At 43.1% G+C, this 26,642-nt stretch overlaps 1 protein-coding gene across 2 annotated transcripts in view; it reads right to left on the bottom strand.

The window, feature by feature from the left end:
* Nucleotides 1-26,642, bottom strand: part of IL17RD (interleukin 17 receptor D) — an 83,971-nt gene that overhangs the window by 20,682 nt on the left and 36,647 nt on the right. For both annotated transcript variants that reach the window (XM_048490722.1, XM_048490723.1), the window contains exons 2-3: nucleotides 4,549-4,606; nucleotides 68-193 (exon numbers count right to left, since the gene is read on the bottom strand). In XM_048490722.1, coding sequence (XP_048346679.1) covers nucleotides 68-193; nucleotides 4,549-4,606 — 184 coding nt within the window. The remainder of the gene's footprint in view (nucleotides 1-67; nucleotides 194-4,548; nucleotides 4,607-26,642) is intronic.

Here is a 26,642-nt window from a genome sequence, read left to right as displayed (position 1 = left end):
TTGTGTTATACAGTCACAGATAGGAACCAAATAGGTGCATGACCCACATTCATTTCCTGCAACTTACCAATGGGATTTGTTGTCCACAGTATGATTACTGCAACTTGATCAGAGCATGCATACTGACTAATGGTGATGTTCTGTACATCACCAATCACATGTTTCCCCACTGAATTCAAATAAGGCGTACAGTCTGAAAAAGAAAACCATTGTGTGCATTTCAATCTGTCAAAGACACACTGCACCATTATAGCAGCTCATATTCAACCAACCCCAAAGAAAAAAGTCCAGCTGCAGATTTTACTACTATTGGCCAGATTTTCAGTCCATATAACTCTGTTTATTCCATGACCATGCAAACCAGTTAAAGCTACCATATCAGGCAAGCAGACAGAAATACCAAAATATGTGGCGTGTCAATTTAAAATGAAAGGTGTCCTAGAAACATGTCACTTGCCATAATTCAACAACCAGATCCTGCTTGCTACAGCAGGCTCTGAAATGCTATTGTGGAAATTCAAATGAATGACAGCAAGAGCTTCCTGTTCAGAAAACAGAAACTTGTATTTTAATGGACAGCTTGGAGCAACAGCTTCCTACAACATCTGGATCCAATTAGCAGATATCCTTGAATTTCAGATCCAAGTTACATGCTTAATGCCAAAAAGTGACAGTTTGCTAAAATATTAGAATGTACAGATTAGAAACATTTATTTCAGCCTATAATCAAGTAAAAAATAATTCTTACTCAGAACAGTTAAAAATCTTCAACAGTAACATGCTCAAGAATTTATTTTTGCAGAAGTAGATACAGAAAGATTTATTTCCCCAGATGATGGGTGTAATAATTAGATTCGACATTTGATAGAGAGAACTTTTCAATTATTCTGGAAACTGTCTATTCACTCTTTTGCTGCTAAGTAAGTCTTGAAGGAGCCTCAAGATCTCAAACCAAACCTGAACACAGCAGGCGCTATCTTCTCCTTCTATCACCAAAACTCCTAGTTAGAGAAGAGGGCTGTAGATATTTCCAAAGAGTTATTAGCACCACAACCTAAAAACTTTCTGGTTTAGAAATCAAGTGATGCCAAGAAACTAATTCTTTGCCACTGCTGAGGCATTATCCCTGTCTGAGCAACTGACTGTTGCAGGCCTCTTCTTTTTCAACACTAGACTGGTAATGTTGCCTATGGTCATTTCCAACTGCCCCTGGGTTCAATGCTGTTAGGAAGCAGTGTTTTCCCCCCCTTATTTTCCTCACAGCACTGTGGTACGTATTTCTGCACCTCCTGGGTTTCCCTAGCTGTTCTTTGATCTTTGCTCTGAAGTTTTGGGAAAGACTGCAGCAGAGCCTGGATATCTACCATATCAGTGCCATCCACACATCAGCCATTTTCCCTGACAAAGTCCCATGACAGCCATTTCCTCCCCCTGCCACTGCATTAAAAAAAAACTTTGATAGTAAAATATAATTGTACTGATAAACTGTTGTGACAATAGGTGTAACAGGTTCTCTGAATTCCTAGCTTCCATTAAAAAGAGTCACTAGCTCCTTCACTTGCAGAAATCTAAGGAGAAATTTATCTCTGTATTGTCGAAGGCTTCCATGGCCAGAATCACTGGGGTGTTGTGTGGTTTCCAGGCTGCATGGCAGTGTTTTAGTAGCATTTTCTCCTGACATTTCGCCTGATGTTTTTTTCTATCTGCATAGTAGTAGCCTGTGCAATTAACAAGCTTGATTTGCATGTGTTGGGTGGGATCCACCCATTTAGCATGTGAGGGCATCTGCATAGTAGTAACCTGGCCTTTTGATCCCTTTGATTGCTTACTGCCTGGAAACATCCTTTGTCTGGGTGGTGTTCATTAGTCACTGTCCTGATTCTAGTGTTTTCCAGTACTGGTAGCCAAATTTTGTTTATTTTCATGTTTTCTTCCTTCTGTTGAAATTGTCAATGTGCTGGTGGATTTCAATGGCTTCTCTGTGTAGTCTGACATAGTGGTTGTCAGAGTGATCCAGAATTTCTGTGTTTTCAAATAATATTATGTGCCCACCTTGGATTATCACGTGTTCTGCTGCTGCTGATTTTTCTGAATTAATCCGCAGTGCCTTTCATGTACTTTGATTTGTGTCTGGGCACTGCGTTTGGTGGTCCCTATGTAGACTTGTCCACAGCTACATGGCACACGATAGACTCCTGCAGAAGTTAGAGGATCCCTCTTATCCTTTGCTGAACGTAGAATTTGTTGAATTTTCTTAGTCGATCTGTAGATTGTTTTTAGGTTATGTTTCTTCATCAGTTTCCCTATATGGTCAGTGAGTCCCTTGGTGAATAGTAAGAACCAGGGGCGTAGGTATAGATTTTTTATGGTGGGGGTTCGGGGGTGTGGCCACACCCCCACCAGCCACTAGGCATGGCTATGCCTCCCCAAGCCCCGCCCCCAGCCTAACGCTTATAAAAGCAGCTCTCCAAGGCCGGGATGTCAGACTCCCTTGCCCTGCCCTGCCCCCCACCAGCTGGGTTCCCAGCCGGCAGCCAGCAGTTCCTTCTGCCCTCCCCTCTGGGCAGAGGCATAGAGGGAAAATGGAGCCCGGTGCAAAATCTGAGTTTGCTTCCAATGGGAGTTAATAGGAGATGGGGGCTACACCTTTCAGGGTCTATAACTTTGGACCCCCTGAACCAAACTCCACCAAACCTGGGTGGTATCATCAGGAGAGTCTCCTACAGATACCCTGAAAGTTTGGTGCTATTAACTTAAAAATTGCATCCTGACAGCAGGCACTCCCCAAATTTCCCCAAATTCTCCTTTTAAATCCACCCCCTTTGGCATGGATTTAAAGGGAGAATCTGAGGTCCGCAGTTTAAACATTGGAAGTGATGCTGTTTCAGGGTGGGGGATACTCCACCCCCAAACAGTATCACTTTCAATGTTGTTTTAACTGGGGACCCCAGATTCTCCCTTTAAGGTGGATTTAAAAAGAGAATCTGGGCTCCCTAGTTTAAACATCATTGAAAATGATGGTGTTTGGGGGTGAATTCCAGCATCACAGCAGCTGCCCATTGGGAGGGACTCAGATGTTGCACCGGGCTCCATTTTCCCTAGCTACTCCTCTGCCCAGAGGGGAAGGCAAAAGGGACTGCTGGCTGGGAGCCCAGCCGGTGGGGGGGCGCGGGGCAGGCGGGGCAGGGGAGTCTGCTGTCCCTGGCCTCAGAGAGCTGCTTTTATAAGCAATGAGGCCAGGGGCAGGGATGGGTAGGCGTGGATACGCCCCCAGGGTCAGGTGGGGGAATGGCCCTTCCCCCCGAACCCACCCCATTAAAAATCTATACCTAAGTCCCTGCATTGGGCTCTACCCTTTTGAGGGTGTATTCTGGTGGCAACAATATGGAGACGAAACAGAATCACTGCACTGCCACTGTGAGCTTCTTTTCCTCTAAAAATTGTACTGTGTCATTGGGATTCTGCTGGAATGTTTGACAGGCTTTAGCCATATTGAAGCAAAACAGCTATCTCATGGCATACATTTCTTTCTTTCATGACAGGGCAGCTTTTTCCAGGTATTACAGCTAATTGCCTGAACTAATATGATGCTGTCTAGAAAAGAAATCTGGCTCTCATTAACTGATAAGGAGCAAGGTCATATTAACAAAGAAGTCCATTCCAGAAATCTCCTATTTGCAAATCTATCCCAGAAGATAAAAATGGAGAACAAAGCTCTTCTGTCAAATATGACTGAATAATTGCCAAAATAGTAATAATAGGACTAAACGGAGTAGATACCCTAATCATGTAAGACAAAAAATACTGTATTTAAGTGTTAGGCTAATTAAACGTTGTATTCATCCAGAATCCCTCCACTCCATTTCATTCAGTAAGAGGAGGCAGCTTCAAGAAGACTCTGCAGCTACTCTGGGCTTGAACTTTGGTCAATTCTAAATAAACTTCACTCTCCAGCAATGTTCAATTTATGTCTGTCTTTCACCCCCTCTGAATAACATACCCATTTAGTATCATCTGGAAGCAATGTGATACCATCTAGTTTTGACAAGCATGTAATGGCCGCTGGAAGGAAGAGATTATCAGCAGCATGTTTTAACTGTTCTTAAACTATGCCCATGTGATGTAGTGGTTAAGAGCAGCGGATTCTAATCTGGTGAATGGGATTTGTTTTCCTGTTCCTGCAAGTGAAGCCTGCTGGGTGACCTTGGGCCACTCAGCTGCCACACTCTCAGCTGCCACCTACCTCACAAGGTGTCTGAGGTAGGGAGAGGAAGGAAATGTGATTGTGAGCCAAGGAAGAGAAAAATCAGAGTTTAAAACCCTACTCTTCTAATGTGCTGTTAGTAATCATTAGTAACCTGTTCTGAACCATCAGATCAGTTAACAGTCTCTGTGGATGGCTAAATGGATAAAAGTAGTTCAGTTTAATAAATACTTTCACGGCCACTCTTGCCACTTTATCTTTTATAATGGATTGGAATGGAATATTCAAGTAACAACATATATTAATTAGTAAAGTGTCAGGTTATTTTTTAAAGAGGAACTTACTGTCATACTTAAAGGTGATATTGAGGAGCCCAATATTTTTTCCAACTGGTGCCAGACCCTGTCAAAAAAAGGAGACAAGTTAGTGCGAGAGAAGTTGCTTTGGATTTGACAGTAGTTATGTCCCAGCTCTCACAAAATCTCATTTGAATATTCTTTGGGGGATTTTAACTCAGACCAAATGTCAGGATTTAAAAAAAATTAAAGCTAACTAATTCATGAGATAAGAGATGTATGTAGACCCTTGGTCATATATGAGATAAGAGATGTATGTATTATGTACTGTGTTATGTGAATGGAGAAGAGAATATTAATAATATGAAGATAGACTTTCAAGTGCGGAGAACCAGTTTTATCCTGCCCTTCCTCCATTGAGCTTATTGCAGCAATACATGGTTATCTTCTACACATTCCATCCCAACAATAATCCTGTGAGTTAGTTTAGGCTGATAATCAGGTAAGAAAAAACCTATGAGCTCTACTGCTCAGCTCAGAGGAACTGAAGATTGTCTTTAGCTAGACCCAGATGTTATACAACAAAATATCAAGCCACTTGAAACAGCCCCTGATTGCTGAAGACCTTATCATTAAAAAGGTCACAACCTTTTGTAGACTTATGCGGGAACACAAAGAAGAGATACAAAATAGAATAAATCTGACCTTATGCAATTGATTATGTCAACATAGTTTTATGTTCACTGTAACAAAAATACAGTCAAAGAATGAAAAAAGCTATATACAAAGGTTGGAAAATTTACAGTCTTATGCAAAATGACAGAAAGGCAATGGGAAACAAAAACAGAACGAAACAGAAACTTCAAAGGGGGAGGGGGAACGGTCCATTGGTAGACTTACCCTGAAGAGGCCTTCTCCTGGACAGCGACGAGGGCATCCTGATTGGGTGATTTCCAACCCTTGCTCAGGGAGGCAGGACAGATTTCTTTTGTCACTTCCTGTAGAGGGTTGGACCGCCCTTCTGGATCCAGTGAATATTTGCTCAGCAGTATAGTAGAAAGGAAGGAAAAAACTAGGACACATATAAGTAGCAACAGGAAGTAACAATTCGTTAGAACAATTAAAACAACTGTATAACTCAACTTGGTCAATGAGACAACGTGAACTCTCTGACCTAATTAATTGGAGGTTTCCTAACCCTGTGGAGGGTACCTCATGTGTAAGGACTATGGTGATCGTGTGCTGTAATGTTTCTTCTCAATAGTTGATGCCTCGCCGCCGCCATCCAGGAGAAGGCCTCTTCAGGGTAAGTCTACCAATGGACCGTTCTCCTGGAGGCGACCTCGGGCATCCCGATTGGGACCTCCCCGAGCAGTGTCCCCTAATGGGTGGGTATACTACTCTCCAAAAATGTGTTCAAGCACACGATGCCCAAAGGCAGTTTCGTTGTCTGCAATGGACTGTAATTTGTAGTGCCTGATGAATGAGGTAGTGGAGGACCAAGTGGCTGCTTTACATATGTCCTCCACCGGAATTTGACGCCTAAGAGCTGCGTTAACGGCAGCGCTGCGAGTGGAATGTGCTGTGATGCCTGCTGGTATGGGAAGGCTTGCGGATTTGTACGCTTCTACTATGCATGATCTAATGGTTTGGCTGATGGCAGCGCATGACATTTGGGCTCCCAGTTTTGGTTCGGACACATTCACAAACAGGCTTTCTGTTTTTCTGATCGTTTCCGTGCGGATGATGAAGGCCTTAAGGGCTCGCCTAACGTCCAGTGAATGCCACAAGTGTTCCTTGGGGTGTGATGGTGACGGAAAGAATGTTGGCAGAACTATTTCCTGCTTTAGGTGGAATGGAGACCACACCTTTGGTATGAATGTGGGATCCAACCTGAGTACAACTTTATTCTTATGGAAGATGCATAGTTGAGAGTTGACAGACAGAGCACGTAGCTCCGAGACTCTCCTTGCGGATGTTATTGCGATCAGAAAGAGGAGTTTCATGCGGAGCCATTTTAACTGCATGGTCTGAATCGGTTCGAAGGGATGTTTGGTGAGCGCGTTGAGAACCGTGTTCAGTTTCCACGAGGGGAAGCGGTGAATGACTGGCGGCTGTTTCTGCTTAACCCCTTTTAGGAACCTGAGGACATCAGGGTGTCTAGATAGTGGAGATCCTTGCAGGCGAGGCCATATGGAGGCGATGGCTGCTAGTTGTCTCCTCAGGGTAGAGCTTCTGAGACCGCGCTCGAATCCCTCCTGAAGGAATGACAAGACTTGCGGGATGCTAGGATTGATAGGGTTCACTGCATTTCTGTTTGCCCAGGACACGAAGCATCTCCACGAGGAGTCGTAGATCCGGTTGGTAGACGCCTTGCGTGAGGCAATGATGGTTTCTATTACCTTTTTGGAGTAGCCTTTCTTTTTTAGCGATTCGCGTTCAAGTTCCACGCGGTTAGGCACAGCCATTGGGGGTCCGGGTGGTAGATTGGACCCTGAGACAGCATGTGTTCTGGTGTCGGCAGCTGCATGGGTGGAGCGCTGGACAGTTGCAGTATGGAGGAGAACCATGGTCGCTCACAAAATTGGCCACCAGGGGCGATCAGGATAACTTCTGATCTCACCTCCTTCCATATCTTCCCTCCAGCAATTTGGGCAGGATGGGAATTGGAGGAAGGGCTTATAGGAGTTTCCGCGGCTACATGTAGTATCAAGGCATCTCGTGGCTCTGGAGCCCTTTGGGTAGCTGGTAGTTACCTGAATTGTAAGAAAAAGGCTGGGAGCTGATGATTCTTGTCCGATGCGAAGAGGTCTAGGGATGGCATGCCGAACCTCTGTGTTACTTGCTGGAAGATCGATGGATGGAGTTTCCATTCTGCTTCCAGCACTGTCTGTCGGCTCAGCCAGTCTGCCTCTATGTTTAGGTTGCCGCTGATGTGATCTGCCGATAGGGACTTGAGGTGGGCTTCCGCCCATGTGAGGATGCGTACTGCTTCGCGGTGTAGTCGGATCGATCGTGAGCCCCCCTGATTGTTGAGAGGTGAGCCTTGGCTGCCACATTGTCCGTCCTCACTGTGACGTGGTGGCCCTGGATGTAGGGGCTGAAGTGTTGCAGGGCATGTCGAATTGCCATCATCTCGAGGAGGTTGATTGGCATCTGGGACTGGGATGTTGACCAAAGGCCCTGTGCGATGTGTTTCTGGAACGAAGCTCCCCATCCCCTGAGGCTGGCATCAGTGAAGACTTGTAGTTTGTCTTCCTGCAGATAGATCTTGCCCGTGGAGAGATGTTTGTATTGCGACCACCAGGCTAGGCTGGCTTTGAGTTGGATGGTGAGTGGAACCGACCGGTCTTGTTTCTGCATGATCTGGTCTTGATAGGGTCTGAGGAAGCATTGCAGTGTTCTCGCATGGAACCTCCCCCATTGCAGCATGTCTATGACAGATATCAGTAGGCCCATCAGGCGGGCGAGTTGCAATATCGAGGCCTGTTTGGCCGGCAGAAACGTGTTCACTAACGACTGAATTTTCCTGATCTTGTCGTGTGGAATGAAAAGTGAGTTGTGTAATGAGTCTATGACCGCTCCGAGGTGTTGCATTCTCGTTGCCGGTGTTAGGGAGCTTTTTTGTTTGTTGATCAGGAAGCTGTGATTGGTTAGTGTCGTCATGACCACCCTCAGGTCCTGGACGGCCATGTCCTTGGACCTGGATCAAATGAGGATATCGTCCAGGTAAGGGTGGACGTGAATGCCCTGGAGCCGCAGTGCTGTGAGAGGGGCTAGAAGGATCTTTGAAAAAACTCTCGGGGCTGTGGAGAGTCCGAAGGGGAGGGCCTTGTACTGGAAGTGGTCGTTGTTCACTGTGAACCTGAGATATTGCCGATGTCGTGGGTTGATTGGCACATGAAGTTATGCTTCTGTCAGGTCTAGTGAAGTCATGTAGTCTGCTGGGCAGAGGTTCTCTACGATAGACCTCAGGGTTTCCATCTTGAAGCGTCGCAGCCAGATGAATTTGTTGACGTACTTCAAGTTCAATATGGCCCTCCACTCGCCGTTGCGTTTGGGCACGGTGAAGAAATGGGAGTAGATGCCGGCAAAACGCTCTGAGGGAGGTACTGGCTCTATAGCCCTGATCTGGAGTAGATGAGAGATTGCTTCCTGAGTTCTGTGAGCCTTGTCTGGGTTGCAGGCTGTCGGATAGTGACGAAAACGGGGTCTTGGTAGGTGTGCAAATTCGATGAGGTATCCCGAGGAGACTACCTCCTTGGTCCATCGGTCAACGTGTTCGCCTACCCAGATGTGCTGGAAGAATTGAAGGCGACTGCCGACCGGTACCCCGTGTAAGTCAGGATCTGTTACCGCGGTCGTTCGGGGCCAACCGTCCACCTCTGTTCGCTTGTCGGAAATTGGATGGACGAAAGGAAGAGAAGTTGTTATTGCTGAAGCTATTGGAGGAGTAATTATTCCGCTTGCGGAAGGGATTGGAGGTCTGCCAGCGTCGACCGTCCCTGGGAGCCCGAGCAAGAGTGCGTTGGGATCTAAATGTGGAGGATGACCTGTAGTTGGAGGAGCCCTGTTGTGCTCTAACATACCTAGGCATGGTCTTTTTGTTGCCTTTAGACTCAACTAGGACAGCATCAAGCTCCTTCCCAGAGAGACGGGAGCCATGGTAATCATATGTAGAGACTACCTGTTTTGAGTGAAAGTCTGCTGACCACTGTCTGAGCCATGCCTGTCTGCGTACTACAACGCCTAGTGCTAAGATGCGGGAGACCAACGTGAGTGCGTCGAATGTGGAGTCGGCCCAGTATGAGACGGCCATGAGCATGCGTTCCATGCCTTCCCTGATACCCTGGAGTTCTGGGGGGATGATGGCAAGGATGCGTCTGGCCCAGACTATAGCTGCTCTAGCCATGGTGGAAGAGGGGGTCAGTGCCCTGATAGTCAGGGCTAAGCGGTCATGTATCCTTTGGGTGCTGTGTGGTTTCTGGGCTGTATGGCCGTGTTCTAGCAGCATTCTCTCCTGACGATTCGCCTGCATCTGTGGCTGGCATCTTCAGAGGATCCTCTGAAGATGCCAGCCACAGGGCTCTGCAATAGCGAAACGTCAGGAGAGAATGCTGCTAGAACACGGCCATACAGCCCGGAAACCACACAGCACCCAAGTGATTCCGGCCGTGAAAGCCTTCGACAATACATTGGTCATGTATCCATTTAAGGAAGACGTCTGCCCTTCTGTCTGAGGAGTCCTTAAGGGACCCCTCCCCGTCCTTGGTGACGAGTCCCCCTGACTGGAGGGCAACAACTGGGGCGTCCACTAGGGGTGTCTAGATCATGGCGTGGATGTGATCTGGTAGCACGTACAATTTTTTGAGGAATGAGGGGCAACTCCTGCTAGCCTCTAGGTTCAGCCACTCTTTCCTAATGTGGCGTTCAAAGTATTCTGGGAGTGGGAAGGCTGGTGGTAGGTCCTCATCTTGGGGAAACATCTGTTTCTTTCCCTTGGGGACCCCTTGGAGGAGGTGGCAGGGTCCTCTGCGTCTGCGGAGTCCTGCAACTCGAGGGAAGAGATAGTTTTGGCCATCATCAGGGCAAGGTTCTCCTGCTTAAAAAACCTCTTGCATTGTTCATTGGTTTCTGTGGGAGTTTCATCTAACTCAGAAAAATGATCAGAGTCCCGGATTTCCCCCTCACTTCCCTCTTCTTCATCTGGTAAATTAAGGGGATCCCTGTATCTGAGGGGCGGGGGTGGGGTGTGGGAGGAGGAGGAAGAGGACGAGGACCTGCGTCTCCTCCTGCGGCCGGTTCTGTGGCGGGACCTGTGTCTCTGCTTATCTTTTTTAATCTCCTCCCGCATGGCTTTTCGGAACATGGGCATCATTTGGTCTGGGGAGGCATTAGCCCAGGAGTGTGTGTTGGCCAGTGAGGGGTTAGGCGGGTTTGCTGTGGTTCCCCCTCCCCTAATTGCAAGATCTTGCCTGGGTTGCAAAATGGCGCCCTGTGTCTCCTGAGGGGCGTCGTCAGCAATGGCGTCGTCAGCAATGGCGGCCGCCGCGCCTTCTCCCCGTTCCGTTTCGTCAGGGGCCTCCCTTTGCGCTGCCGCGCTTCTCTGCGAACTGGGAGTCTGGCCGTGCCCCGGAGCTACACCTTCCGCGGCCCTAGTAGGGGTGCTGGTGCTCCATGAAGAATGTTCCTGCGCCGGAGGCTCTAGGCGCTTTTGCCGCTTCGCCTCCTTCCCTTTCTTGCCCGCTTTTTTCTTCGCGCCTTTTCCGGCTTTGGCCGTTGGCGCGCTGGCGGTTGAGGCGGCAATGGAGGAGGCAACCGTGCAGGCAATCGAAGCCTCAGAGGAGGCGCTGGGTGACTCGGGTCTGCGCAACCCTTTACGGGTGGCTGCCCTCGTCCCCTCTGCTGCAGACCTCCCAAAGGTCTCGGGTGGAGGGGAAAAAGATCTATAGGCGGCCATTATATGGCGGCCGTTTGCACGGTAACGAGGCGTGGGCGGAAAGAAGGCAGGAGGGGGGGAGACTTAGACGCTAACGCACACACACAGACAGACTTACAACGATAGACGGAGAAGAAACGGCACCACGAGGGTAAGGAAAGGAGAAGAAAAGGATTTTTCCAAGTTTTTTCTTGGAGCTAGCTCCAAGTCCTGCTCTCCCTGCTGCTAGGCAGGAAATGAACTGGATCCAGAAGGGCGGTCCAACCCTCTACAGGAAGTGACAAAAGAAATCTGTCCTGCCTCCCTGAGCAAGGGTTGGAAATCACCCAATCAGGATGCCTGAGGTCGCCTCCAGGAGAACTGTCTTAGCAAAGAAAGAAATTTTATATTACCCAGACATATAAATTTCAGTAACAAGCCTGCACTAGAACCACATTCACTCCAGTTTGACCATACCTATCTGGATCAAAGACAGTCAACAAAAACTACCTCCTGCACAAAAAGGAAACTGTGTACCATCAAGTCACACCTGACCCCAGGACGATGGAGCTTTTCAAGGCAAGGGACTAACAGAGGTGGTTTGCCATTGCCTACCTCTGCACAGAAACCCTGGACTTCCTTGGTAATCTCCCATCCAAGCACCAACCACGGCCAACCTTGCTTAGCTTTCAAACTCTGATAAAATCAGGCCGGTCAAGCTGCTACAAAGACGACGAGTAGGGTATAAACATTTCTATTGATCTATTTATTTAAGAGTGACCTGTCCATACCAGTGAACTTGCAAGTAACAATATCGTTTATGGTTTATTAGCTGAAATCAGTTGTCAGCAATTACAGGGAAGCTGCCAATGAGAATATATTTACAATGCTTGCCCAACCTTATGTCATTTGGTCTATTTCATTTAATTAGTTAATGTTTTTAACTCTGAAGTGCTTTCACCCCAGCTATGAAACAGGATCTGAGGCAGCTTACAAAAGTCATCATACTGAACATAACAACACAACAAAACAGACTAAATATTTCTCATATTACCTCCTAGGTGAGAAAGTTCGCATACAGTCATTTCTCTTAGGCAGAGGTCTTTTCCACTGAGTGAGTGGAAGGTGGGGCTGAACAATTGGCCCTCCCCTGGAGCATGTTCTCCTTGGCATAGTGTTTTAAGCCCTGGGGAAGGCAGGGCTCAACTGTTGGTCTTGACCCATGGTGGCAAACCTTTGGCACTCCAGATGTTGTGCACTACAATTCTCATCAGCCTCTGCCAGCATGGCTAATTGTAGGGGCTGATGGGAATTGTAGTCCATAACATCTGGAGTGCCAAAGGTTCGCCACCACTGGTCTTGACTAATCCTGGCTGAACCGCTCTTCCTTTTGGCAGAAACCAAATTCCACTGAAGTCACTTATCCATACATTTGCTAAATTATCTTGTAAATGTCCTGTGAAGCATGTATCCAAACAATAATTTAGCTTCTGTGGATGTTATTAGGATGTTTAAAGTCATATTTCCATCATTTATGGCTGCTACAAGATACGCTTGAAAGTACATATGCAATACCTGCTGCAATCTGAGTTTAAATTTAAAAGTGACAAGCTAGGTCCTTGTCTCCAATAGATGTTGTCCGGTTTCAAGGTACAGAGCGGCGTAGGGCACACAGTGGGGCATACCCAGGAGCCTATACAGGAATCGTGACTGTACCTGCTCAACTAAGTTCGATTGTACCTGCTCAACTAAGCTATCCAAAGCGAGACTCCATGTAGAAGCTGCTGGGATACCTTGGCATTAAACCCTTTAATCACTGCAGGTACATATTGTTTGCCCTTGTTGTAAAAAAAAGTATAATGGCCACAATGATCATCTGATCATGAGGAGATGAATTCAAGAAGTACACTTTACTGAAATATGTTACTTTTCAACAGAGACTAAAAGTATTCTTTGCTTGTGGTCTTTGGGAACCTTTAATTGGGCTCGGAACAGAAGGTTTTAACAACTTCCCCCCCAGGCTAGGTTATCAGCCACCTGGACTGGCAGATCTGGAAACACCAGCTGCTACAGATTGCAGCTCTTTTTACTGATTTAACAGCACAGATTTACTTCCAAGGTTTCTCCCAAGGTCTCTTATGTATGTACAAAGCACAAGAACACTGAGGTCACAGTGTTCATTATTTAATTATTCAGCAGCTAAATAAAACTAACTGAAAGGAGAAAAGTAAATTGAAGAGGTACACATACCTTGTAGTAAAATGTAAATGGAACCACTAAATCGCAACACGGGTGAATAATGGTAACAAGAAGGCCATATTGAGTCTAAATATAGTACATGTGTGCTAAATTCTTTTACACAGGGTGTATATTACTAAACTGCACAAAAACAAAAATCTGACTTGATGTAAGTATTTTTAAGGTATATGTGTAATAAAGAACATTACCTTAAATAAAGCTTTCTTATTTCTTTTATGTATATGCAAAAATGTGCTGCACACACAAAAAATTTTTTCACAGAGTTACTATACAACACTTTTTTTACTCAGTTCCATAAATTATGTTGACACACAGGGACTAAATTAAATAATATATTTTACAAACTAAAGTCAAAAATATATTAGTCAGAATGTTCATTAATTGGAACTAAGAATACAAATTAGGATCAAATCAATGCTTTTAAAATATGTTTCTTAAGCACTTCTCAAAACTACAACAGCAAGACAAAATATTTAAGAAATTCATAAAAGCAAAAAAAAGGATAACAAAGCATCTCAAATGTACACAAGAACAGGATACCAGACATTTCTCTGGTAATCAGAGAATCCTGTAAAGTTCTTCTTCAGTGTAGAAATTTCATATAAGGGAGCAAAAAGCCTTCGGAGAGGCAGGTCAACTCCTACCACAATTCCTTGATCAGTTTTTCATTTCTGTAATATATGGGGTCAACATAAGACCTCACATTTTTATCAATACTGCAATAAATGTTACTCTTAAAAATCAATTGCTATATCTTACCCTGAAGAAAAAAGGCCCTTTGTCCAATGACCCACAGCCTCCTGTTAGAAGTGCAGCTCTCCAAGGATGCCTGATACCACAAAAAGGTCTCCAATGGCATCCAAGGAGGATTGGCCCCCCATGTAATTACCAAATGGGACATGTGTATGTAATCAGGCAAGTAACACTGGTCTAAAGTAATGTTAAAGGTACAATGCACAATTTGAACTACAGAGAGCAAATGAAGTCTATGTAGGCACTGGGTCTTTTGAGGGTCACAGATTTGAACTTGAACAGTAAAGATAGGATCCTTTACTGCAATATCTATACAATTCTGACCCTCAAAACAGAACCTTACTACTATCTGCATAATTTACTATTATTATTAATCTATTAATTAATTTGTTATTAATCTATTTATTATTGTTTTTTACCTATATATTTATTTATAATTGTTATCGCACATTTATATCTGTATTTTCATACTGTATGTGTGTACCAAAATCTTAAAATACTGTTCCTTGTGTAACTATTACTTACATATGTAAACTACATAGTTCTTAATAGATGTGGTAGATCTTACTCTGTTATTACTAGGACCATTGTAAGTCAGAATGACTGTTAATTTATATGTATTCCACATAATAAAATAAAAATGAATTACAAAAAGATCAACTCGGCTTCCTGCTGCATTAGTGTACATTGTATATCAAGATAGTCATAACAATCAGGTTTTAAAGTCCAAAGTATTAGGAATCAAAGCTTGTTTTCTGTATGACCATGTCTAATGAAATGTTGGGCACATTCATAGCATGTTTTTTTATCTGGGATCCATAATCACAAATCTTTAACTTAATGGAGTTGGAGCTTTTCCCTTTGTAGATGCAATCACAGGGGCATAACATTAAATATATTGATAAGTTTCTATTACAATTGCTGAAATTCTTCAGCGAACAAGAAAGCTATGTAAATTCCTTGGTTACAATGGCTAACCTACAAACAAAAGACAAACCTCCAAACTAACTTATGGTGTCCTTGAGCACTACAACCAAAGGTGCAGCATACTGAGTGTCTGTACTGATCATGTTCTTTTGAAGTAAAATATCAGAACACTGCTACACCCTGGGATTTCATTTAGACCCCGTGCATCGACAAAATTTATGGGACTGAGTCTCATGAGTGATGTACAATAACTTTGTGGGAAAAAATTTTTGTATAGCACAACATTTTTGAATACATAAAAAACCCAGAGACCTTTATTTAAGATTCTTTATTATACATATAACTTAAAGAATATTTACATCGTTTGATTTTTGTTTTTGTGCAGTTTTGTCACATATACCTTATACGAGGGAATTTAGCCCACATGTACTATATTTAGCCTCAACGCAGCTTTATTTCTGTTATTGTAGCAAAATGTAAACAAGGCATACTTTTGTAAGTGAGTTAAGAAACTACAGAGTACTCACAACCATTTGGAAATCCTGCAAAAGTAATCAACACAGTGTGCATTTTCTGAATAGAAGCGGGGGGAGGAGGTTCTCTTCCTTGAAATAAGTTCTTCCATAAACACTATTCCCTCTTCTGCTTCTTTTAAAGATCACTAACTGTGGAAGCTGAAGAATTAACAACGAAATAAATACTACATTATCTTACTACAGTCAATTATTTCCTTTCTTTCACAAAGGTTTCGCAAAACCCGCCTGGGCAGCTTCACTAAAGCGCCCCCCTCAGCCTTACTCTTGGCCTCCAGAACGGTGGCAGAAAAACCCAGGCATTGTTTTCTTGTCTCTCAGTACAATCAATGGATTAAATTCATTCCCTACCTCCTATGGAGTTACAACACAAATGAATTCAGGTTAGGAACTCCAGGGTAAAAGTTTGTTTTTCACCTTAAGTGCCTTTTCATTCTGTGAGAATGCACTGGTGAACTGCTTTGCAGGCAAGAGGAAGAAATGGAAGTACCGGCCTCTTATATTTCAGCTTCCAGCTATGGTACTCATTATTAAAACTCCGGCTGTGATTTCTTCATTTATAAAGCATATTTAAGTATTCAGAATTAACAGAACTTATGGTTTGGTATTATTACTACTAGTAGCACAGGCATATAATGCCATACATTGTATCAGTTGTGCAGCCCATTGTAAACAAAAAAGTGGGTACTATTTTTGAAGCATTCCAGTCAGGACACATTTAAGCAAACTCATTACACAGAACATGGGAACAAAACCAAGTTCCTATACATTCAAGGTGATATTTGAATAGTAATTGTGCTTCTCAAATATATACAGGAATCCAGATGCCATTCCTGCTCAGCAGTCTATGATATATCCCTATGGGAGTTAAAGATGAAAAGGTGCTTGCTATAAAGGGGGAAAACATTTTCAGCATGCATCCTGTTTGCAAGTTCATTTAATACACCATGCATGCTTCACAGTAACTTCAACAAGTGGTAACAACATCTGAATTACCAGTCCTAGTTTTTTGACATACATTTTTAGAGTAAGCTATGACTAGCACAATGCCCTAAAATTGAGCCACATATGAATGAGATTACTACCAAATCAGACTTTGGGTTCACTGTCCAGCCCAGAACTATCTATTCTTTTTTCTAGCAATTCTCAGGGACCTCTGGCTGCATCTTTGTCCCATCCTATTTTCACTCCCTTAAGTAGAAATGTCAGGGACTAAACATGAGATCTATCTTATCATCATCCCTCTCTCCCTTCAAGGAGCATAGAAGAACACTCATAGGGTTTTCACTCTCATTAATCCCAGCAACCCTGTAAGGTTGTTCAGGTCATGAGAAAATTTGTGGCTGGCTCATTGTCATACAAGGAATTTCAGGGCTGAGCATGAATATTAATTTCAGAGGACAAAACAGGGTTGCATTCTGGCAGAGGCGTAGCAAGGGGGAAAAGTGCCCAGTGCACTGGTGCATCCTCCACCCCCCGGCCCCGGAACACCCCCGCCACGCCCTCATCACACCTCCACAGGGGCGCACTCCCGGTGCATCCCCCTGTCCCCTTGGAGCTACACCTCTGAATTCTGGCTCTGATATTCTTTAACTTGCATCTTTATAATACTGTTGAGAAGTTATTGGGAGAGCTAGCATGGTGTGGAAAGCCAGCATGGTGTAATGATTAAGAGTGGTGGACTCTAATCTGGAGAACTGGATTTGATACCCCATTCTTCCACATGAGCAGCAGAGTCTTATCTGGTGAAATGGATTTTTCCCCACTCTAGCACATGAAGCCTGCTGGGTAACTTTAGACTAGTCACAGTTCTCTAAGAACTCTCTCTACCTCTCAAGATGACTGTTGTGGGGAGAGGAAGGGAAGGAATTTGTAAGTCGCTTGGAGACTCCTTATGGAAGAGAAAAGCAAGGTATAAATCCAATCTCCTTTTTCTTCTGAAGAGTCTTTTCTACCCTCATTCAGTTTGTAGAAATTCTCTATATATGCAGATGACATGGACTTACTGTCCCTTACCTGTATATGTCCAAGGAGGATGCTGTCTAAGTTTAGTAATTTTTGTAAATATAAAGCTCTAAGTATCAACTGTTCAAAGATTAAAGTAACTGTTTGGTGAAGAGGCCTTGTAAGTCTCAGTGGTCTAATGGGGAAAGCCCAAGGAACCAGTAACCTCCGATATCTAATAATAATATTTTCAAGGAAATCTCATTTAACTATTTCACCAGTATATTCTGCATGCAAACCATGTACTCTGCTGCTCAAATGTGCCCCTACTCCCTGCCAGTCCTTTTTAAGGGTTTTAAGACACAAACAACCATTCCAGTTGAAACACATCTTACAGGATGCCAAGTTTGCAACAAAGGCACAGAAAACAGAAGACCTCCATCAAAAACATGTATAAACATACAATACTGCTGACTAACTTTAGAATCAAAGTCAGGTGTAATTAAACAATGCACCCAGTAGATATCTCTTTTAAAGAGATGTAAACTGCTACTTATAGGATCAAAACAAATACTGTTTAGTGTTTTCAGAGTGTACCTTGTAATCTGGCTTCCCTGTCTAGCTGCCTTTTCATTTGCTTATCTTATCTTTGGCTTTAAGCATATCAAGTTTAAGAACGGCTTCCTGAAACAGGAAGGAGACAAAATTACCTCCCACTAGCCTCTTCTGTAGTTCTTCATTCATGTCTTGCAAGCAACAGAAGAAAATCTTTTCAGTCATTTACTACCAGCCCACTGGTACTACTAGTGAAAAGATGTCTTGGATTCAGTTACTTTGAAATAAAAAGATCACAACATATTGCATTATTGAAGGTTTTCACAGCTGGATTCAGCTGGTTGTTATGGGTTTTTCCGGGCTGTGTGGCTGTGGTCTGATAGATCTTCTTCCTAACGTTTCGCCTGCATCTGTGGCTGGTGGGAATGCAAATGTGAATTACTCCCCTGGACTGAAAAAACCCACCCGCAATACAACACTATCAACCACACCTTTGCATAGCAAGTTCCACCCAAACACTTACTGACTGGTTCCCCACCCTGGGACATGAACAATATACCCCACTAAAAACATTCCCTTCTCACTGGACACTGTGTAACAGACTTCCCTCTGTGATACATCTCTGAAGATGCCAGCCACAGATGCAGGTGAAACGTTAGTAACAAGATCTACCAGACCATGGCCACATAGTCCGGAAAACCCACAACAACTAGTTACAACAGATTGATCAGTCCTTAGCAACATGTTTAAAGACCTACACAAGCACAGCTCACATCAGAAAGCATGTACTGGTATGTACACTGACAACCATATAAGAAAGTAAAGCACCAGGACATTACTGACCCATAGGGTAATGTCACATCACAATGTTTGCCACTGCCTTCCTTATTCACCTACACTGTACCCCTAGCAAGTTGCAAACTCATTTTACAGACCTTCAAAGAATGGAAGGCTGAGTCAACCTTGATCCAGCTACCTGAAAACAACTTCCCTTGGGACTGCGCTCAGGTTATGAGCAGAGCTTTTATCAAAATACTGAAGCTTACCACTCTGTGCCACAGGGCTCCTCTGACAACCATATAGCAGACATATACCCAACAATTCCAATTTATGAGGCACTGTCCTTATTTTATGGTAAAACAACAATGCTCCCATGCTCTGAGGAATTTCCACTTTGCCTTTCAAATAAGTTTGGAGCACTTTTCCAAAAGTGTTATATGACTTTATAGCCAGCCAACACAACATGCAGATCTCCATTCCTACTCATATCTGATGAAGAGAAAGCTCATATCTGGAAGTTCTTGTTGGTCTGTAAATTGCTACTGGACTCTAATCTAACCAATCAATAAATGTTGCTCAATGTTTCATGTCCATTACATTTATTCCATGTCCAATGTACCCCAGAAGCAAGATTTGGGGAGCTGTTTAGGGCTGCCTTGGGGAGCTGTGAAAGTGCTTCATGGGGACAAATCCTCGTCCCCTGCAAACACATTATTGTATCCAATGCTGAAGTTCACTATAATATATTAAATTTTCTATCAACCATGGATATAGCCACGATCCGCTTACTAACACATCCCAAAGTAGAGATTGGATTTTGCAGAGTACGTGAACTCAGTGTGGGTATTATGGGGTAGGGGGAGAATGCAAAGCGAGTGAAACCTGGTGTGAGACTAAGGGAGATAAACAAACATACATATCCCTCTATTTTCTTGAGTAAGCTCTTGGAGTGTAGGCATACATCAACTGCTTAAAAAGTCTAGACTTACAAGGCATGGGTACTGTTGAACAAAAGGAAACAACAAAACCAGCTGTAGTACTACCTTCCCTTAGGTAAGGAATGCTGCCAGCAAACAGAGAGGACTAAGGCATACACTGCAATTCTTCAGGGATACCATTTATAAACTATAAGCAACCATTCCCACTCAGTGCCAGTGTCCTTATGAACTGCTTAGAAATAGTATCCAGCTTGAGTCAGTCTAAGCTGACATTGACTTGCGGGTAAGAAGTGCCAAGCGATACCTGATAATTATGAACAGGAACACAATTTTGCAAACATTAACATTTGAAAGGATTGTGGCAGGATGTCAATATTCATACAACTGCCTCATATATGGCCCATGTCTGGCACTAACACAGTAACTCAAAAGCACAGCTGCCAAGCAAGCACTGAGGAGATTATTACCATGAGAGATTGCTTATTATATTCCTAGGATGCTTGTAGGGTTTGCATATTTAAATGACCCACTATGGGGGGAAATGTCTTCATATGGAAGACATATGGAAGAAATGAGATCAGCCCATCTTCTCTCTAACATACTATCTATATATATAAATGTGAAATACCACTCATTGACTGAGTGACTGACTCATCAAAAGAACTCAAAAACCACTGAAACTACAAGGTTGAAATTTGGCACTCCAGTTTGTTATGTGCTTCAGGTGCTCGTTAAGAAAGGATTTTCCAAAATATTCACTTCCACTCATTAGATGTTTACTGTTAAACTCTGGCCATCTGCATGATCATTCTAAGGGTGACAGTAAAACACCACAAGTTTCATGTCCTTCAACATAGTATTTGAGTTTTTGAGTTCTTTTGATGAATCAGTCAGTCAGTGCTATTTCGCGTTTATATATATAGCTTTGTTTCACATTTTAACGAAGGGCACTTTGAAGCTCTAACTCCATTTGTCGCATTGACAAGTTCTGCTAATGCCCATCAAACAAGAAGCACAATTGATCCAATGGTGTGCCAACTGCATTCTAACACCACCCTCCTCAACGTATACGAACCTGTTCTTTCTGCTGAAACAGCTAAAGGGAGAAGAAGAATTAAACCAGAAAGCGATTTACACATTGCATTAGAAAAAGACAACTACAGGAAGCTGCTGCAAAATATGTGAAAACCAACCAACCAGACAGGCTGTGAGGAAATATGCTGCATGTCACCCCAAAGTTAACAAACAGGCTGTAAAGAAGTATGCTGAATGTCACCCCAAAATTCATAGAGAGGCTGTGATGAAGTATGCGTAGTGAAGCATGGATATCCTGCTAGTGTATCTATATATGAACAAAGACATCACCCATGAGATCACATTTAAATATGCAATAAGCCCCCAATAGACAAACCTGCAGTCAGTTCTTGAAACTGCCATTTGATTCTGTTGAGTGTGTAAACTAGTATAAGGGGATAACCTTTCACAGAAGATTGGAAATAAAATGGATATCGTCAAAGAAACATTGTCAAGGGAATGGTAGAGAGGCATCCCAAATATGTATGCATGTACTCAGACCACTATGGCCCTTTATGCATGCAATGCTTACCCTACGGCTGTTAGCTTCACAATGGGTTTTTCCCACTTATTTTGTTTAAATGGTATTTTCCTGCCACTGACTTGTCCTCAGTGACTCAATCCCCCATTTTACACACCCGCTCCTTCTGTGAAACCTCCAGCTGGGGAGGTTGTTCTTTGCTGCCTTTTGTGAGGGTAACATCTTGGTTCTAGTATTATTTTGCTAGTCCATGTAAATTTCATGTAGATTTCACCAATCTACTGTTCCAGCAATTGACAACGTTAAAATGAAAAGAAAGCTCTCCTGTTTACTCCAAATTGCTGCCCTGAAGACTGGGAGAAACAGCTATTAGTTGGGCAAGAGAAGGCAGGGAGGAGCGAAAAAACTCAATGCAAGTCAAACACATGCTGTCTCCCTTCACTTTCCCTGCAAAGGGAGAAGAAAAGTTATGCTTTTGGAAACCGCAGAAAACTCTGATCTAAGGCACACTGAGTTTGGAAGAAGGAAAACTCTTAATTGTCTGAGTTCACACAAAAGTGGCACCAAGGAGGCAAAGTAGTCCTAACACAGTCATCATGCTTGCATAAAATGGTATAAAAGTTACACTTGAGATATAAAAGTTAGTTTTCATTCTATTTTCCACTGCATAGTATTTCATATATTACAGAGGGCAGGAGCGGGACACTTTGCAGCCACCATAAAACTCAGGGCTGTATAACTACAGAGAAGAGATATTTACTAAGAGAATGAGAAGGAGGCAAAAGTGGGCAACAGGACTGTGAAGGACTTTCCCCCATGTGCTCTCACTGCTTCCTGGATGCTTGATAATGTCTGTTTAAGACAACTGCATTGGCAGGCAAACATGGAAGGATGGATGCCAAATGTTTTCTTTCATTTTGAGAAGTGGTTGACTTTGACAGGAGACAAAATTAACATTTACATAGGCATTCTGAATAGGTAGAAAGGGCTGGAAAGACCTACAGAATAGAAAAAAGAAGAAAGGTTATCCCTCCAATACGTACCTAAAGACAAAGGGAGATACTGTGAATGGAAAAATATAGAAAAAATCCAATAGATATCCACACAATGAAAAAGGAGACTGTAATGCAGATTACTCATACAAGAAAAAAATTGTATCCTATATCCACTATTTAAAAATGTATCAACATGACAACAACAGATCAAAATAGGCACCAAAACCTTTACAGTGAAACCACAAATAGAAAGGATTGGACAAGAATGAAATAGGGTCACTATCCACTCACCATAAGCCGCGGGGTCACCTCTTTAAAAGCCACGGGGGTCCTGGACGCTCCCCACATCTCCGGCGCTCACTGCGCGGCTGCCAGGGATTTACCTCTCTCCCGCCTCCTGGCTGCGCGGCAAATTAGCTCCGCTAAAAAGAGCAACTTTTTAAAAAAACCCGTGGGTGCCGCGGGGTTGTGGGGAACCTCGGCTGTTTGCGCGCGGCTGATTCGCTGTGACGCGCAGCTCACGGCCAATCAGGGAACAGGGAGCGCCATCTTGTTAAGTGGGGGTGTCCCCGTCTAAAAGTGCGCGTAGTGATGACGTAGACACACGGTGTCGACATCCAGTCGAAGTCACGCCTTCACGCCTCAACTTGTTCAAAGCCTGCGTGCGGAGCAAATGGAAAATGTCGGGCGCCGGCTTAATGAGGAAGTACAAGAGGCGCATGCGGCGAGCTGGCTTCTGCTTTCACTTTCAAACACTGCTTATTACGTGTCTCCACAGAAAGCGCAGCCAACGATTTATTGCTGACGTCAGCATTTGCCGCCGTCTTAATAGAGGGCTGTTAGAGCCTCTTTGATGACGCCGCACTCACGCTCGTGCGAACCTATCATAAACAACCTCTTCCCAGCCAATCACACTGGAGACCCGCCCTCGGCTGGCCGCCACTTTCTCGTAACTCATGACGCACACGTTCGACGGCCAATCGGAGCGCTCCATTCCCCTCATTGCAACGGAACTCCCGCTCTTTGCTGCCCGCGTTATTTCAAGAATTGCAAACGTGTGGGGAACAAATGTCTCCGTGGTCAGAAGCCACGGAGGCTTTTCATTGCGGGGTCGCAGCGGCGTTGCAGTTTAGTGAGGTAAGTGGGTAGTGGCCCATAGAATGCAGCTGAGGCATGCCCGAGTTGCTTTTGCTCTGATAAATGGACACATTCTGGAGGTCAGCCCTCAATGGAATTTATTTCATAATTCTAGAGCTAATAATTATCCCATTGTGCCCACTGTCTGACATTTGATTGTTATGTTGATATATTGTATGAACAGTGAGTTATTGGATGCAATGTGATTTTTTTTTCTTGTATGTGCATGTTGCTTTACAATTTCAGATATTTTTGGTGAATGCCACTTGGTTTTATTTGATACTTTTCCATGTTCCCCCCTTCATACTTGGATATTTCTTTTGTTGTCCATACATAATAGAAGGTGAACTCACAATTGTGAAAATAAGATCTTCCCACAGAAATCACGTCAGAATTATGAGAGGTTTAATGCTGTACCTCATAAAGATCCCCCAGCTAGAAGCTGGTACAGAACAGCATTCACTGAGGTTTTATCACCCATCTTGGAGTGCTTTTTTTTCTTTCATCCTTTGGAAGATGCTGAGGAGGAGCTGAACCATGTTAAGAGAAGCAACACTGGTAGATCAAGTCCTCAAGAACAGCTCAGCTCCTACGAAGAGCTCTTTCTCCTAGTATCCAATATGAACAGTGGCCAGTCATATCCTTCTGAAAACCATGAAAGTGCCGTATAAAGCTAATAGTCTTCTTTTGCTGCCTGTGCCCAAAAGATGTTCAAGGAAAGGGAGAGAGCCGTGTGCATTGCATAAAGAGAAGCTTTGCCAGTGGACCTGCACATTACAATAAGACCCACTGATCCTAAGAAATAATCCCCTTTCATTTTTTTCCATATGCAAATATGTTTGTGGAAGATTTTATTGATACCTAATTGTTAATTTATGTTATTTTAGGCTTTTTGTGGATAAGGTTTTTCAGCAAATTGAAGGTTTTATAAATGCTTACCGGTACTAATAGATTAGACTTGGTTTGGTTCCTATTTTCTCTGTTTGAATTTGTATCTTTCCAGTCCCTTTTTATAAACTTTACTTTATCATTTTCCAACCTGACAACAATATTTATATATTGCTGCCACTCATTCAAATCAAATTCATCGCTATGGACAAAAGAACTTCACTAGAAAGAAGTCTTAAGAAAAGTGACTGGAATTTCTGCAAGCTACTCCATTGGAAATCAAACAATTGTATTTAGGCTGTGCCAGGTAAGCACGAGTTGGAATCAAGCCTGTGCGACACAGCCGGAGGCCTCAGTAATGAATAAAGACCTTAAATGGCTAAACTAAATAAGTTCCTATCTGTTATGGTCATTCCTTGTGAGCTTTGAACTTGAAAGCATATTACTTTGTCCTCCAAACATGTGACTTTAATAAAACACCTACAGACACATGGTTTGAAATTCAAACTAGCAAGCAGCAGCTATACTATTTAATTAGCTCACAATTAAGACTTGTTTCAGATAGATCTTACTTCAACTATAAATGTAAGTGTAGTGCCTTAGGGCTATACAGTCGTTGTCAATTAGCCACTAACATTTGTTGAACTTACGGGCAGCTTTTAATTTGTTCTGATTATTGCTAAAAAGCAAATCTCCCTTGCCTGGAGCTGTTTCAATAAATTTCCTTTGGTCTGTGCACCATAACTGAGAGTTAACAGAGAAATTTAATGACAAACCTTTACTTCAAGTGAGAATCAGAGTCCTCTGCAGTTTTAGGTTATACTAACATAAAATGATTGCAAGCCACTTCACACATCATAGCCTATCATTTGAAGGAGTTAACACATAATACATTTGTACAGACATAGTGCAGATACTAACATAGTGTAAATACAAACAAATCAGTAAACTCAGTTACTGAATACAGAGAGACAGGCCTAATTTCACAAAGGCGAGCATGGTATAGTGCAGGGGTAGGGAACCTGCGGCTCTCCAGATGTTCAGGAACTACAATTCCCGTCAGCATGGCCAATTGGCCATGCTGGTAGGGGCTGATGGGAATTGTAGTTCCTGAACATCTGGAGAGCCGCAGGTTCCCTACCCCTGGTATAGTGCTTAGTGTGATAAACTAGAAAAAAATCTTGGGAGTCCCAGGATCAAATCTCCAGTCTGCACCATAAAAGTTTCCAGGATGACCTCTCAATTACTCTCTCAGCCAAACTGGCCTGATGGAGTTGTGAGAATAAAGTGGAAAAAGACGACATTAGTGTAAACCACCCTAAGCTCCTTGGAGAAAAGGTGCAATAAAATCATAATAAATAAGCCACTGTGAGCTAAGAAGAAAGGTGGGGTATGAGTATTTTAATAATGTTTAAGATGTCTAGGATGAACTTCAGATACAACAATGTGAGCTCCAAAAAGTCAAACTACCTTCATAAGCTACCTGTATAAAAATAACTGAGATCTCTTTCAACAACTGGGCAGTATCCAGTGGTTGGATTCAGCAGGTTCGCACCACTTCGGCAGAATCAGTTGTTAAAATAGTGTTTGTAAACAACCAGTTGTTAAATTATTTGAATCCCATCACTTGCTATATCCAATATACAAACATGATGATATGATATGTCAAGGTGGTCCTGAGACATACCATCAATTTTAATAACCAGCATTAGACACACAGATCTGTGTGTACACTAGTTACAGAGATTGTGTCATGGAGATAGGAAATCACTACCCTCCCCCCCCACCCCCCTAAAGCACAGCCCTGTGCACTAGACCATAACAGCAATCACAATTAAGGCTTCACATGCTGTTAATTAAAATTCATGTGTTACTAATTTCATGCTCCAACAAGGGAACCAACATTTTAAAATTTGAACTTAAAAAAGAGAAATCATCAGTACTATGTATATGTATGGTTTATTAAACCGTAGGCTTTAAGGTTAGTATTGTCATGCTCTCTTAAGATTGTTCAAGCGTTTGAAATATTGATCGGCTTGAAATATTAACAGGCTTACCTAAAAATGCAAAAACTAACCTCATTGCATTCATATACATTGCACTCATACAACTGAGTAGTTAAATGAAGAATTAAACCTAGCAGCACGTACAAACCATCTCCCTTTATTAATAAAGCATACCACCTTTTCTGAACTATTGTTAATCTTGTCTGAGATGTTAAGACTTAGGAAGCTCATTTTGAACTTCGAAAACCACTTATTCAGAAATAAGGTCTACTGAAGTCAGTATCTTTGGCCAATGGAATCCTTCCTCAAAATAAACTCATGGGACACTTCCAAAAATAGCATAATTTAAATATTACATGTATGAATACACATAAACCTAAGCTCTGTTCAAATATCACAGAATGCAGCCATGTGGAGACTCACTGGGACACCAGTGAGAGAGCACATTGGACCT

Source organism: Sphaerodactylus townsendi, linkage group LG03 (assembly GCF_021028975.2).
Source record: "Sphaerodactylus townsendi isolate TG3544 linkage group LG03, MPM_Stown_v2.3, whole genome shotgun sequence".
Taxonomy (NCBI): domain Eukaryota; kingdom Metazoa; phylum Chordata; class Lepidosauria; order Squamata; family Sphaerodactylidae; genus Sphaerodactylus; species Sphaerodactylus townsendi.
The sequence above is the reverse complement of the archived record's forward strand: the minus strand, read 5'-3'. Positions and strand labels throughout refer to the sequence as shown.